Source organism: Cokeromyces recurvatus (assembly GCF_025118155.1).
Source record: "Cokeromyces recurvatus strain NRRL 2243 chromosome Unknown BX663scaffold_15, whole genome shotgun sequence".
NCBI classification, from domain to species: domain Eukaryota; kingdom Fungi; phylum Mucoromycota; class Mucoromycetes; order Mucorales; family Mucoraceae; genus Cokeromyces; species Cokeromyces recurvatus.
Window position 1 is genome coordinate 628,115 of NW_026251401.1, and position 15,743 is coordinate 643,857.

The window sequence follows — 15,743 nt, forward strand, 5'->3', positions numbered from 1 at the left end:
TCAAAACAATATTTTTTGTTTCGAAAGTTATACAAAAAAGAAATGGTAAATGATAGTCAAGAATTAAGTTAATGAAAAAAAAAAAAAAGAAAAGAAAAATATATTTATTGAATTGAATGAATAGCCACAAGAGGATCAACTTAATCTATTGCAACATTCTGCTAGTATTTCTGCTGACCAAGATTTAGAATCAGGCTTTACATCCTCTCAACCTGTAAATGGCAATTTAAATAATACTATAAATAATGCATCTTTCGAACAGACTGGATCAACAAATAAAATTAGAGACTATTTTCAACAGTCAAGGTAAGCAATTGTATCCTGAGAAAAAAAAATTATTAGATAGTAACCACATGATGTAAAGTCATCCTATTGCAGCTTTTTTCTTCTTGGCTTTTAGACTAGGCGCATTATTGACATATTTATTAGGCTCCATTTTTACAGAGAATTTTACCTTTGTGTTTGTTATTACCATCTTACTTTTGGCTTTTGACTTTTGGACAGTAAAGAACATCTCAGGTCGATTATTAGTGGGGCTTCGATGGTGGAATGAAATTCAACCTGATGGATCCAATAAATGGGTATTCGAAAGTGCTAATGTAAAGTATATACAAATGTATATAAATGTATATAAATATACACATATATGTATGTGTGTGTGTATTATGTCTTAAGCTAAACATTTTCCTCCTTTTTTTTTTTTTTTTTTTATTAATAGCCTAGTAGAATTAACAATGCTGCAGATACGCGCTTGTTTTGGTGGACATTATATGGTACACCAGCTCTTTGGGCATTATTTGCCTTATCTTGTATCATTACACTTAAATTCTCTTGGCTAATCATTGTAGGCGTTGCATTGGCGTTAAATATGGCTAATGTGTATGGTTACACACAATGCGATAAAGATGCAAAGAAAAGATGGGCAACAGGTATGGCTGCTCGTTCTGCTTTAGGTTCTTTAGGTAGTGGTGCAACTGGTTTAATAGGACAGGCTTTATCAAGTGGGATTGGTAAAGTTTTTAGCTCAAGATAATATATATTTATATACATGTATGTGTATATGTATACATTACATACATAATAAAACGTATCAATTTATTTTATCTTATTATATTTTATTTTATTTTATATAATATCTAACAAATACATATATAAGAAATGTATCAAACCCATTCTCTTCAATCTCTTCGGGCAATTGGTTTGGCACGGTTATCAGCAAATAAAAACTTTGTTATCTTCTCAATACCATAAGCAATACCAAAGTCAAGAATCATACAGAGCGTTAACTTATAACGGAACTAAAATTGTATTCAATGTTAGTAAAAATAAAATAAAATAAAAACAAAGATAGGAACACTTACCGTTCCAGGGAATCGAACAAGCTTAAGTTGATCATTGACCTCTGGCCATAACTCAGTAGCACCAGCTAAGGCAACACCACCGACAGACATTAAACCATAATATAAGGCCTTATTATCTTGAATACGTTCACGGAAAGGATAACCTTGATAGTTGATAGCAAAGGTAGATACTTGCATAGATAATTGAATAAGATAAACAGCACTATTTAATAAACTAGGCTCAAATTCACCCTCCAAATCAACTTCCTTTGGTCTAATATATAACGAAATAGTTAGCAATCTATACATAAATCATATTTTCACTAATACTTTACGGTTCAAGAGATTTAGCAAGACCATTAATATAAATCAAAGCAATAATATGAATAGCGAATTGTCCCATGACAGATAGAATAATGTAAGGATTAAAGATGTTTGGCTGAGGGCGTTCTTTAGATAATTTCTGGAGTGGTTTACCTCGAGAAATACAAAGGAAACAAACAGCCATTAACATACCAGAAATCGTCACTTGAAGATCGCCAAATTTAATACCATCCAGATACAAAACAGATAAACTATAAGCAGAAATTAAACAATTTAAAGCTAGAATTTTGTACATTTGAATTGTTGCTACAAGTGTACAACGACCTTGACGAATGATGTTGTTGACTAATATACAAATAAATAAATTAGCTTAAAACACAATTTTATAAACATATATCCATATATACTTTACTTGAAGTCACATTACGAAGTTTAGAAGTGAAAGGTGCAGCAACTGAAGCATCACCGAATTTAATAGTAGGGGGCTCTTCCATATCCATACCTTCCAACATCTTTTGTGTAGCTTCTTCTATCTTTTTCTTTTGCTCCAATTGTCTTCTTTGAGCAGGTGTTAAATTCTGATTCTGTTGTTGAGCAGATTGAGCAACGAATTCAGGATAAAGATGAGCAATAGCAGGAGGAGGTGGAGGAGGTGGCTGATTAAAACGAGCAGAAATACTCTTTTGTTGTTCATACATGGCCTTCATACGTTCAATACGTTGACGTTCAGCGATCTTTTGGAGATCTTCAGGAGTTCCATCCAAAAGTGCCACACCAACATGTGCTTGCTTCAAGGCGCCAACATCATTTGTACCATCACCAGCCATTAATGTAGTATAGCCTAAATTTTTTAATCCTGTCAAAAGATATTCCTTTTGAGAAGGAGATACACGTGCATAAACCCAAGTGTGCTCAAGGATTTTGTTCATATTTTCCTTATGAAGCATAAATTGACTCATGGCAAAACCGGTTAAACAAATATCATACTTATCCAAAAGGGCTTGATCCAAAGGCTCAGAAGGATCAAATTCAACACGATAAGATTCATCTACACTGTGGAATACAATTTGATTGTCCTTACGTGTTTCGTCTCTATCTACAATCAAAACATCACGTTCAATAATGCCTACTTCACGAGCTACTGCACAGGCGGTCAATGGATTGTCACCAGTAATCATAATACATCTGTGTGAAGATTCATTTAATTCCTTTAAGGCAGCAATAGCATCTTCCTTCAAAGGACAGGTAAAGACAATAAAACCGGCAAAAGTAAGGTCACATTCAACTGACTCACGAGGCAGGTCATTAATTTGGTTAGCAGTTAACTGATGATCCAACATTTTATAGCCAAGTGCCAAAACTCTGCTACCTTTACGCGTAAAATGACGATAAGTTTCAACATAATCTTTAGGAATATGTGTATACATCGTCTTGAGCGTTTCAGGAGCGCCTTTGACGGCAATAAAGGTCTTTTGTCCATTTATAGAGGGATGTGTTAAAGTTGAAACGGAAGATTGACGTTTCAAAGCTGAAGAGAATTGATAACGACGACGAATATGTAAATTATGACTACGCTTTTCTCCTTTAGGAGTAACAACATCATTAGATCCTAATTCCCAATTAAGAGCTTTAAGGGTTTCCTTTTCCATAGGATCGCCTACAACTCCATCTTCAAGTTGAACTAAAGCATGCGCACTGGCTAAAACCCACTTGGTAAAATCAGGAACCTCAGTGGCTTTTGAGAGTTCGGTTAAAGGTTTGCTTTTACTATTATTTCCAAAAAAAAAAAAAAAAAAATGCATGAATAAAATAATTAATAAGATTCATATAATATATATGTATGTACTCAACTTACTCAGCATAAGCAACGCCTTCAAAAACGAGATCTTCACCAGTTAAAGTACCTGTCTTATCAAAACAACAAACGTCAACACGACCAGCATAAGGAATACGGAAGGGTTCAGTACAATAGATAGCAAACTTAGAAAGAGCAACTAAACTGCTGTTAACGGCTAAACTCAACTCCATAGGTAATTCAGGAGGTACAACAGATGTAATAATCAAAATACAATCCAATAAAAGTTTTGACTTTTTACGATCATTCTTAACACCTTCTTCCCATACATAGGCAGAAGCAGCAATAGCAAATATCAATAAGAAGAGAATAAATAATAAGGCTTCAAAATTATTAGCAGAAACACGTTCAGTTGAAAAAATCATAGTACGAACTAGTTCACCTTGGGATGTTCCAAAACCAGTACGAGCAACAACACAAACACAACCCTCATCTGGTGGAGCCTCATGTTTAGGTGGAGTGACCTGAAGTACCTTCGTACCACCATAAAGCACATTTAATCGATCTGCAGAAACCAAATCAAATTCCTCCTCAGGGCTTCTAAGAGCAACAGATTCTTTTAATAAAGGTGTTGATTCACCAGATAACATGGCTTCATTTACAATACAGGAGCCATCTGCAATAACCAAATCACAAGGAACACCTTGTTCTTCTTTAGTACGAGTGATAGAAACAACATCACCAGGTAATAATTCGTCACTTTGAATTTCGATCCATTTCTTTTCTCTTTTAACATAGATAGGATATGGCTTTTGATTCATACCACGGAATTCACCAATAGTGCGAAGACGTTGATAAACGACTGTACACTCAAACACAACCAACATAAAAAGAGTAAATAGAGAATAGTACCAATATTCATCTAAACACCAAAGCCCAACACAAAATATTTGAAAAACAAAAAAAGGAGCAACAGCGTGTTCCTTGAATAGTTCTATAAATGTAGGTAAAGGAATATCAAATCTATAATAAAAAGAATAAATTAAATTTCTACTTTTCTACGCTTAAGAATCTAACTATTTTACTTATTCATGCCATAAGAATGACTAAGAGATTCGATTTCTTTCTTAGTAGTTAAACCCTTTGTACTTTGATAAAAACCGACAATACGATTAACATCAGAGGGATAAAGAAGTTGTTGAAATTGTTTTTTGTCAGGATTCCAGATAAATTTCTTTTGTTGGAATAGAAAAGAGATTTCATCCTCATTTGTGTCAATGTTCTAAATAAATAAATAAGTTAATGAACATGAGAATACAAAAGTTATTTTAACATTACCTTGCTATGTTCAAGTGGAATAAGTGTACCTTTTCCTTGGTAACGGAAAGGAACAATCTTAATGATGGTAGCTTTGTGTACATTAGGTTCCTAAGTTAAAAGAAAAAAAAAAAGTTAAAAAAAAAAACTGTCATGTATTCCATGTAGAAATTAATTTACCTTGACACAAGTGAAAAGGGCTTTTATATTAACACTCCATTGACATGCTAAAAATGTTAAAACATGTAAAGTAAGGATACTACCAAGTGAAACAAAAGTCCATTCTTCAGATCCAAGATAAACATCATATTTAAAGAAGTATACATAAATAAAAACAGGGTAAAACATGCTGACAAACGGCCAAACATACATGTGCCAATGTTTAGGCAATGGTCTCAACAAAGCAGCCGAAGCAACTCGTTCCGATTGAACAAGTGTTTGCGTCCTATAAATAGTGATTTAATTTTCTTGAAGTTTGATAATAATAATAAAAAAAACTTACATTATTGAGCAATTGAACGATTTCGTTTGGTTTGATGAAAGAGATGTATTATATGATAAAAACCAAACTAAATAACCGCGTAGTATACACGGCAACAGCGTCAATTATTTGTTTTGTGTAATCGGAAAAAAAGACAGAAAGCAAAATATAATTGGAGTTTAATTGCGTAGTTTAAAATGATATACGTATATGAATATTCATATTTTTTGTAGGAACTCTATGAAGATAACAACAGTACGATTAAAGACTTATTTTATTTATAACAAAAATTTAAAACCCCAAGTGAGCACATAATACTGGTGTATTGAATTTCCCGGGTCAGTTCGAGAAAGGATAAAAGTGTACTAAAAAAAACCTTTTGATAGGCAAAAGGGTAAAAAAGAAAGAGAAGGGAAGAGGAAAAACAAGGTATATCAACAAATACTAGATTCGAAGTTACGTAACCATATTACAAGTTTTGTACCAAGAGGGGAGAGAGAAGTTTCTGGAGAAAGTTCACTATGATGAAGGTAGTCAAGCTCGAAAAGTAGAAGGCACATAACAGGCCAATGAATCGTCCAGGCGGAAAAGACAGATGTGTTGAGAGTTGATGAGATTGGCGGCCAGCACTTTTGTTTATTTGGCAGCTTATTCAAGAGGAAGGACAAAGGGTCGGGTTCGATCAAAGGCGTTTGTAATCGTCGATGCAAATGTAGGCATCATATAGCATGAGATCTTGGAACATGGCATTAGGATAATAGATGCAGGGTTTAGGGACACCACCAGGTAACCAACCTAGACGCCAGCAAACTATCCGGCTGCGTTCTGCGTTTGATATAGGTAACCAGAGGATAGGATCGATACCCAGGGTAGGGCGGCAGGCAGACAAGAGAACATAATTGTTACTGTTTCATCGATCACCAAGATTATCTTCCAGGTGTGTTTTACAGATACCAGCATTTTTTTTTTTTCAATATAAGCTTGAACAAGTCTATATCTTACATTTTAAAATAAATCCCCTTATTTGTATTCGTAGTGTCCAATAATCTGTCATTATTGTCGATTCTTGTACCCAAAGTCTCAGTAAGTCCTTCAATGAAAACACCATCTTGTTCTTCAAATTTCCTCCACTTAAAAAAAGGTTTCTGCCATCTATTTTCTCAGGACGTGTCATGATTGTAAGATTTGTAACTTAATTCAATAAGATAAATAGTTAAACTAAAACATATAGTGCATTTGTATGATAATTCTGTCTATGGACATATTAAGTATATTTACTTATATGTAAAAAAAAATAAATTTATAAGCTAAACTGGGGTAATATAAACACGTGTAATAATTGATTTCACTCAGAGTACACGTATTAGTTATTAAAAGATAAATATGTACATACAAAAGACATGGATATATGTCTATAATGATTCTTGATACTATAATCATTCTCTGTCTATCATTATATTATCAAATACAATTTGTTATATTATTATTCATTACCTTTATTCACAAAATGTATAAATATTTTAACATTGTCTACCTTTATTTTGTATTAATCCTTAACTCATCTTTATCTTAATAAAACTTATTAACAACTCTCAATGTACTTCTTCTGTCTAATTCATTTTATTTCTCATTTCTATTTTATTATACTCTTACCTGTAAATCACAACACGAATGAGCCAAACCGAAAGCCCTCATAACTTCAGGAGGAGTACAAAAAATATCTGATTCATTTTTATATATATATATATATATTTCGACAAGTATCATCAAGCAACAAGACATGATGCAGTGGAGAGTTTGATGGAAGCATTCGAGAATTTCAGCTTGAAAGAAATTTCTGTTCGAAACTTCATTCTCCATGAATGCAACCTGATTGTTAAGAGAGCACCCTTGCAACCTTTTGGCAAGAAATAGCACTGATAATCTTGAAGAGCGCTATTATTGTGTTAAAAAATGAGAGTTATAACAGCTACGGATATTATTTCAGTTGAAATCTGGGAATCTTTAAAGCCCAAGAGAGTAAAGGTCGATGGAAATAGGAAGAGAAAGAAGCCTTTAGCAAAAAAAAAAAAAAAAAAAAAAAAGCGTTGCATAAGGAAACTTTCACCTAGATATTACATGATGTTCATCTTTAAGACGTTAGATAAAATTGACAAGTTTCCTGAAATGAGAAATTTCTATATCGTTATGAACAATGCATTAATCCATACTTAATAGGATATAACGAGCTTGATCGAGACTAGAAGCTATAGAGCTATATACCTCCCTCCCTATTCTCCTGAGCTCAAACCGATTGAAAACTTCTGATCACTCGTCAAAAAAAAAAAAATACTTCAATAAACAACCATTTTGGTGAGTCTTTGGTCAATTCAAGTCTTCAATAAACTTACAAAAGTTGATTATGACTAAACCGGACTTTAAGTAATGAAAAGGCGAATTTGAACTATTTACAAAAGTGAATTCGGTTCATTGGAAAACGAACTTTTGGGGGGGTGAAGTTACTGTAAATATATAAAAAACCCCAACATTAGTCACAGAATACATGAAAATTACCCGGGTCAAATCATTAATTACAATAGAATTTAACAAGATAAATGAAGCAAAAAAATACTTACAATAGAAAGAGACAATCAATTCAATCTGATAATAAAAGAAATAAACTTTTCCAAACTTTGTCAAACATTGTACTTTGTACTTATATATATGGGATCTGGGTTTAGACGTCGTAAGCACTACAGACATTGTGAGTATGATAAGTAACAAAAGAACATGGATCCTCCTTGTATCTTTTCTACCAACTGAAAGTAATATTTTTTTTTTTCGTTCAAAAACACTTGGACATAAATAACTATATAATTAAGAATATATAGTACACATATTATAATATTAGATTAGAAGTAGTAGTCAATAGGAGCAAATAACTTAGCTTTAAATAATCCCTATTAAGTTATTTTTTTTTGTAGATTAAATATGGAAACTGTATAGAAGTAATAGTTTAATACATTTCTATTCTATCATATAATATAGTTTCTATAACAAAGAATACCAGATGTAGTCTATCATAAGTTTTAGCAATTATAGTAGGTTAGAGCCTCAGCTATAAATGTAGGAAATACAATATATCTAATAATATAAATGCTGTATATAGTATACACCAATTTAGATTGTATGTATTTTATATATTCTAGTAAATATCATTTATTTCTCTTAGTAACGCACATAAGCATTTATTATATGAATCATCTAAAGTATAATTTTGGTAAAAACACGTCCTGAAACTTAAAAAAAAAAAAAAAAAAAAAAAAAAAAAAAAAAAAAAAAACGCGGCTGTTAATGTTTTTCATTTTTATTCTCCAATTTAAAAGCTTATTATTTTAGTCATTTTTACTTCTTTACATATAATAATGGTAATCAAAAACGGTTTAAAATGTCCAAATTGTTATGCTGAATCTAGACAAGAATATGATACAAAAGAAAATGTAGTGTAAGTATACATGAGCTATGTTCTTTTTATTTATTTATTTATTTATTTATTTATTGATTAACTGTTTGACTAATTATTTTTATTATTTTTTTATATATACAAATGAACAGTAATTGTAGAAAATGTGATACTGTTTATTTATATAATTCATCAAATAAGCCAAAATACCAAGCATTCTCCGATGTGAGTGATGATGAAGTTACTGATCATTCAGATGATTATCAACCTTCCGAGACATCCGATCTAGATGATTTTTTCGATGACCAAAGTAACAAAAATAAAGGAAAACAACATCAAAGCCATCTTTTTTTTTCTGATGTTGATTCAGATGATTCAAGAATGCCTAGTTGTAGTAAAAATATAAAGCCCAAAAAAGAAAATTATCAACTAGTTCTAATGAACTCATTGATGATAAGAAACAAAAATCCAATAAAGAAAAGCATAAAAGCAATATTCCTAAACTTAAATTTTCCGATTCAGAAGCTGAATTGATGAGTGAAGGAGAACTTAAAATACCAACCATATTTTCTGATGATTTCTTGACAAGTCCATCATCAACAATCGAACCTAAAATAGAAACAGTTACTAATAATGATGTCTTAAAATTAGAATTTTCTGAAATGGAAGATGAATCTGATTTTGAAGAAGTCAGTAAGAAACCAAAACCAGAGACAAAGCCAAAGAAGCCAAAGTCAAGAAAGAGCCATAAGAACGATATTAGTGACTATATTGATAGTAGCAGCGACTCTGAAACAGAAAAGTTAAAGATGTTTGATCCTAAACGAAAAAAGCAAAAAAGACACTCTACCAGAGTTAGTGGAAATATTAACTCTATTGGTAGATATAATCCATATATTGTATTCAATCAAATTACTAGAAAGAAAATAGCTGAGACTAACCCATCTGCTAATTCACTTGAAATAAGTGCCTTAGTAGCAAAAGCGTGGAACACGTTGGGTGAGGTATACATAAAAAATCATTTAGCAATAAAATTATGATAGGGAATACATATATATATATATCATACTTTAATAATATAGGAGCAAAAGAAAAAGTTTAAAGAAGACTTACAAACAAAAAAAGATGAAATAAACGCTATGAGAAAGATACGAAAGAAAAGACCAGCAGGAAATGGATATCTTTTATTCTCAAAAGAGGAATTACCGAAAGTTAGAGCAGAACACCCTGATATTAGTTCAATAAACGATCTTAGTTCAATTGTTGGTATTCGTTGGAAAGGCCTTGATCAAGTAAATATGACAATTCTTTATATGTGTATTTTACTTAATTTTCATTTTATTATTAGGCAGAAAGAGATCGATATACTGCAATTGCTAAGAAAGAGCGAGATGAATGGATAAAAAATTATCCGGACGAGTATCAACAATACATGGATAAGATGGTTAATAAAATAAAAGCCACAAAACGTAAACAAAAAGAACAAGAAAAAAATCAGAAACTCAAGTAGAGATCTTTTTTTTTTTTTATATGTGCATATACATACATACATGAAATCTTTAATTACATTTACTGCATATAATATAGAAATACCAATTATTAATATTTATTATTGAAATAAATGAACAACTATATTATACGTGTATGTATATTTCTATTAAATAGTTATCATAAAGTAAAAGGAAGTTTCTCTTTGTAGAAATAAAGAAGATATTTATAAAGGTGAAGCATAATGCTTATGTAAGATTTCGTGAAATTTATTATTTAATATCCAATCAAAACATTTGGTAATAAACTCCTGATAAGATTTATTGTATATTGCTAATTTTTAAACTTTTTTATTTCTTTTTAATCTCTTTCTCTTTTTTTTTTACTTTTTTTTTTCCTTTTTCTTTTTTTTCTTTTTTTTTCTCATTGAATATAACCTTGCACATTGCATAGATCCCATGCCATGTTTCGACATAAATATTATACCTTTATATTATTAGTATTCATTTCAACTAGTCAATCACAATCAGTAACTGGATTAGGCGCTATTCAAACAAAAATACCTTGGAGAGCAGGACATGCCTCAGGTAAAAAAAAAGAAAAAAAAGAAAAAAGAAAAAAGAAAAAAAACACAATAAAATAATAATGAGTTTTTTTTTTTTTTATTTCTGTCTTTAATTAAAAATTTCCTTTTTTTAGTGTATACACATCCTTATGTAATATTATATGGAGGTTCAAAAGATATAAATGCAACTAATATAGCATCAGCGTCATTAACGGGCTCAAATGATGTATGGGTATGGGATAGTCGCAATGGTTCGTGGTATCAACCAACAATTCAGGTACAAGGCGGAGTTGCAATGCTACCTCAAATCTACTTCAAGGCTATTCCGTTGCCTAGTGAAGGTCAGCTTATGGCACTTATTAGTAATACTTCTTCAACAACAAATATGATACAGAAACTAGATATCAATAGCTGGTCATGGTCGTTTCCAACATCAAGTAAGAAAAAAAAAAGAACCCTCCCCCCCCTCAATTCTTTACGCTACTAATATATATTCTGTATGTTAGATATTCAATCTTCAGTTCGTAATGTAGGATATTCAATGACGATAATTAATAATACAATATATACATATGGTGGAATATCTGCAGGCGCAAAAGGTTTCCCTATAATGAATGCTCTTCAAAATTCATTATCAACAATAGATGCTAATAGTTACCAATGGTCAACTGAAGCTAATGGGTTAGGTTTAGCAGATCATACTACTTGCTATTTAAAGGTTTGCAATTGTTTGATTACATTTGGTGGAACATTAACAGGAAATCCAACCGAAGTAACAGATGTAAAATATTTATAATATTTGATATGTACACCATCACACAAAATATATTTATTATTATACTACCCCCCACACACACACACCTTTTTTTTTTCTGGTAGGCTATCAGTATATATGATTTAAGTAAGAAAGTATGGAATGTACAAGGTGCTCATTTGGCTCCAGGATCATCTATCCCTAGTGCAAGAAGATTACATACAGCAAATTGCTTTGATGATTTTATGGTAGTGTACGGTGGGGGAACAAATCAGCCGGTAGATACAGATGTCTGGGTCCTAAATGCTACATCATATCCTGTTATGTCATGGCAAAAAAAGACAATAGCAAATCAGAGTGAAAGTCCAAGTTTACGTATGGGTAATAGCCATTTTTTATATTTGTAATTTATTTAAATTTATAAATATATATATGTATGTATATATCTACGTGTATGCGTCATTTTATTATACTTATAGGACATTCGGCCGTATTAGATGAAACGAATAAAAGGATATATATATTCGGTGGATGGGGTGTTAGTGCAACAAATGATTCCAATATGTACGTATTAGATATCAATAAATGGAGTTGGACTCGAGTAGCAACTACAGGATATTCATTAGATACAATACCTTCAATAAATGGAACGATTCCAATTAAAAAAAATGACTCTAATACAAGCCTAAGCCCAGGAGCAATTGCAGGTGCGGTTATTGGTGGTGTAGTGGGTGCTCTTATATTAGCAGCTGCAGCATTTTTCATTATACGTAAACGAAGAAGACACCATCAACAAAATGAAAAACATGATACTATGATCATTGGTGAGAATATATCAGAAAACCTTCATCATCGCCACAATAATGAAGATTCATTTTATTATAGCCCTAATGGATTTTATAATACAAATGATGATGATAATAATAATAATAATGGCGAAGTATATTATACTGATAACAATGCAGTCAGAAAAAGAATTTCAAAGGCTTGGACTGGTCCCAATCCAAGCAGTACACAACATTCATTGACAACTACAAGACGCTCCGAAATTGGTGATTATACTGATCGAGTTGTAACAGGCGTATTAGAAGCTTTAGATGATAGTGGCTCAAACACGATTAGCAATAATAATAAAAGAGACTCAAAAGTTCTCCTTGTTCATAATAATAGTAGTGAAACAAATGGGATAGGTCAAGTACCAAATGAAGTTATTGTGCAGAAGCCAAATGAGTTTTCTATTCCAGCTACAAGGCATCCATATATCCATGTAAATGATGAAGAGATAAATAGTCCTGTACCAATAAGTCCAAACGTATTAAGGCCAAATGGAGGTGGTAGTAGTATGGTCAATCATACAGGCCACAGTCAATATTATGGAGAAGATGGTAATAATAGTAGCAGTAGTAATAGACAACAGACAACAAGAAATACAGCTGTTCCCATTACTCATGCAAGGATAGGCAATCCAACAGCTAGAGAGGAACTTGCTCATAATGAAGATGAAGCTGGCACAAATCGTTGGGCTTCATTATCTTCTTCTATTTATAATCGTCCTATGACAAGTGAAAATATTACCTCTCCAGTTCAATATATTTTAAATAACTCATCTCATCAGGTCTTAAGTGCAGCCACATCTACTCAAACTTGGGATACAACAAAGGATTCACAACAAAAAAGACTTGTTAATCATCATCTTCATAACCAGCAACAATATCCATCTTCTACTATAGATATGCCTATTGCAGAGATCATAACGCCTCCTACAACCATTACCACAGATAGTAGTAAATCAAATAGCAGAAATACAAATGAATTACAGTCCTATAGCGATCATAATAGCATCAACAGCCATAGTATACAACCCCAATTTAATATTTATAATACAGTTAGCCCCTTAGACGCACTTGCTTCACTTGGACAGCAACAATACACTGAGAGTAATGGTCAACAGCAACAGCAAGAACAACAGCAAGAACAACAGCAAGAACAACAAGAAAAAGAAAGTAGTCATTCTGATAGTTGTAATGCTTCATTTACTATAGTGACAGCACTGCAAGAGTCAATTATTCCTTCTGGTAAGAGAGCTCAAGAAACAACAACATCTGCAGCAACGTCAACACAAGAAATCCAAAATCAACAACAGCAGCATAAATACTTTCAACAGTTAAATCCGCTTATTACAGTACTCCCTCATCGCTATAAATTAGATAAAACTAAAATACCTATCATAGGTCCTTCTAATAGTATCTTATTTGCTCTTAAAAAGGATCAACAAACAGTAGCAATAAAATCATTTGGAAGACGTGAAGCATGGGAACGCGAATGTCGAACCTTGATCAAGTTGAAGTCAGACTGGATTGTTGAAATTTTAGAAGTTTTAACAATTCAAGGCGATGATAACTCACCGTCTACTACAGCATCTATATCTACTGCAGAGACTTCATTATTAGATCATAAAAGAGGTGCACATGATCCTATTACTACTCATCGTAATAGTGATACAGATGATGAAAGGGACATCCAATATGTGACTGTGATGGAAAGATTAGATGAAACGCTAAATATATACATTCATAAGCAGTCCTCTGATAAACAGAGTAATAATAACATTGCCCGAGATATATTAAAATGTCTTTCATGGTGTCATAGTAAAGGTATTGCATTCTGTGATTTGAAACCGAGTAATATTATGCATCGATATGGTGAACGATGGAAATTGATCGATTTTGAAGCAAGTCGTACAATTAATGAAGAATGCGTAGGTGTTATTACGCCAAGATATTGTGCACCTGAAGTAGCACGTGCGACTACATATGGATTAGAAGGCGCAAATGGGGTTGTGGCTACTGCTAGTGTAGATCTATGGTCACTAGGCTGTATTATTTATGTAAGTAAAAAATAAATAAATAAATAAACGATAGTCATTAACAGAATATTCTATAGGAACTGGAAACCAAGAAGGCCTTGTTTCCTAATAACATTAAAGATGAAACAATTCTTCACTTTATATCACATCCTTCACCTTCAACGCCCATTTTAAATAATGGACTTCGATGGAATGAAAACAAAGAACTAGAGATACCTCAACTAGAAAGACTCATACCTAATCCACATACAAGACAGCTGGTTCGAACATTATTAAGTCGAGATCCTAATAAACGAGGATCTGCTTCTCAACTACTGGTATAATATTGTATACAATTTATTCATCTCTTACTAATATTTACTTTAATAATAGGCTGATCCATATTTCACTTAAATAAATATATACGTAAAGCATTTCCCCCCTTTCTTTAAATCATTATATTCAAGCATAATACTTTTCTTTTTTTTTTGTCTCACTTATTTATTTAATTAGTCTGAAAACTTTGCTTTACTAAAATCTAATTCAGGATGTTGTTTCTTGAAATTTTCAAACATTTGTTGTTTCTTTAATGCATCACTGTCAGGTTTACCCATTGCCTTTTGGCGTTGATCGAACTATTATTACAAAAACAAAGTTAATTAATAATTCACAATAATAATAATGATAATTAATAAAAAAAAAAAAAAAAGCAACTTGCCATCATTTTTTCAACCATTGCCCGTGTCTCTCCATCTAAATCGCTTAATTTGGAATTTTCAGGTTGAATCTTTTGAGTATTAATTTTAGGTGCACCTTTAATTACACTATCCCACCACTGCATTTGATTAACTTTTTCTAAATGAATCAAAACTTCTTTTTGATCATCCACAGACCAAGTACTATCATCAACCTTAATTGTTTGACTTAATTCACCCTATATAATGAATTAATATATCTATTACGAAAAAAAAAAAAAAAAAAAAAAAAAAAAAAGTGTACACTTTTTCGCTTACATCAATAAAGGCCGTTTGACCTTTAAGCGCAACCTTAAGCTTATCTTTCTTTAAAACAATGTCTAAATCACGAGCACGTGTTCCTTTAGGTACTGAAATGGTAATATCAACATCTTGTAATGTTTGTTTCCAACTAGTAGAAAAAAAAAAAAAAAAGAAAGAAATTATTTAAAAAAGAAAATAATAATGTAAATTCTGACTTACGTGTAGGGCAACTTGGCTTGTTCCTCTTCTTCCTTTTGCTTTTCAAGTTTTTCTTGAGCTTCTTTGGCTGCACGTTCAGCAGGAGATAAGCCTTCAACAGGTTCGTCAGACATAGTTTTTTTTTTTTTTTGTTAAAAAAAAATTGAATCTTCTAGAAGAAAAATAAAATTTCTCA

At 31.8% G+C, this 15,743-nt stretch overlaps 5 protein-coding genes across 5 annotated transcripts; 3 read left to right on the forward strand and 2 right to left on the reverse strand.

Moving 5' to 3' along the window:
* Positions 1-12: 12 nt before the first annotated feature.
* Positions 13-1,091, forward strand: BX663DRAFT_512287 (uncharacterized protein). The gene is made up of 4 exons (XM_051527993.1): positions 13-45; positions 125-306; positions 365-599; positions 719-1,091. The coding sequence occupies exons 1-4, from the start codon at positions 43-45 to the stop codon at positions 1,031-1,033; spliced, it is 735 nt and encodes a 244-aa protein (XP_051382247.1). The 5' UTR covers positions 13-42; the 3' UTR covers positions 1,034-1,091.
* BX663DRAFT_474233 (uncharacterized protein) lies at positions 1,092-5,396 on the reverse strand. Its single transcript, XM_051524219.1, has 9 exons — positions 5,279-5,396; positions 4,957-5,221; positions 4,798-4,887; positions 4,545-4,741; positions 3,520-4,482; positions 2,077-3,431; positions 1,676-2,009; positions 1,362-1,614; positions 1,092-1,298 (listed from the first exon to the last, which is right to left on the reverse strand). Coding segments are annotated over exons 1-9 (3,579 nt in total). The 5' UTR covers positions 5,281-5,396; the 3' UTR covers positions 1,092-1,178.
* Positions 5,397-6,976: 1,580 nt separating this feature from the next.
* BX663DRAFT_570910 (uncharacterized protein) lies at positions 6,977-7,612 on the forward strand. The gene has a single exon (XM_051532123.1). The coding sequence runs from the start codon at positions 7,211-7,213 to the stop codon at positions 7,469-7,471; it is 261 nt and encodes an 86-aa protein (XP_051382249.1). The 5' UTR covers positions 6,977-7,210; the 3' UTR covers positions 7,472-7,612.
* A 1,049-nt stretch (positions 7,613-8,661) lies between these two features.
* Positions 8,662-14,765, forward strand: BX663DRAFT_552674 (uncharacterized protein; the record flags this gene model as incomplete). The annotated part of the gene is made up of 12 exons (XM_051531389.1): positions 8,662-8,741; positions 8,852-9,009; positions 9,108-9,703; positions 9,782-9,991; positions 10,048-10,205; positions 10,641-10,774; positions 10,920-11,189; positions 11,259-11,533; positions 11,632-11,887; positions 11,986-14,393; positions 14,450-14,689; positions 14,745-14,765. 12 exons carry the CDS (start codon positions 8,662-8,664, stop codon positions 14,763-14,765), a joined length of 4,806 nt encoding a protein of 1,601 aa, XP_051382250.1.
* Positions 14,766-14,860: 95 nt separating this feature from the next.
* Positions 14,861-15,681, reverse strand: BX663DRAFT_531558 (HSP20-like chaperone; the record flags this gene model as incomplete). Its single annotated transcript, XM_051530388.1, has 4 exons — positions 14,861-14,986; positions 15,070-15,285; positions 15,365-15,497; positions 15,569-15,681. 4 exons carry the CDS (start codon positions 15,679-15,681, stop codon positions 14,861-14,863), a joined length of 588 nt encoding a protein of 195 aa, XP_051382251.1.
* Between the last annotated feature and the right edge of the window lie 62 nt (positions 15,682-15,743).

Coding starts and splice junctions, on each gene's coding strand:
- BX663DRAFT_570910 (XM_051532123.1), top strand. CDS start 7,211: ATGAGAGTTATAACAGCTACGGATATTATTTCAGTTGAAATCTGGGAA.
- BX663DRAFT_512287 (XM_051527993.1), top strand. Junction 307..364: donor GACTATTTTCAACAGTCAAG/GTAAGCAATTGT, acceptor CATGATGTAAAG/TCATCCTATTGCAGCTTTTT. Junction 600..718: donor GGGTATTCGAAAGTGCTAAT/GTAAAGTATATA, acceptor TTTTATTAATAG/CCTAGTAGAATTAACAATGC.
- BX663DRAFT_474233 (XM_051524219.1), bottom strand. Junction 4,888..4,956: donor CCCTTTTCACTTGTGTCAAG/GTAAATTAATTT, acceptor CTTTTAACTTAG/GAACCTAATGTACACAAAGC. Junction 4,483..4,544: donor CATTCTTATGGCATGAATAA/GTAAAATAGTTA, acceptor TTTTTATTATAG/ATTTGATATTCCTTTACCTA.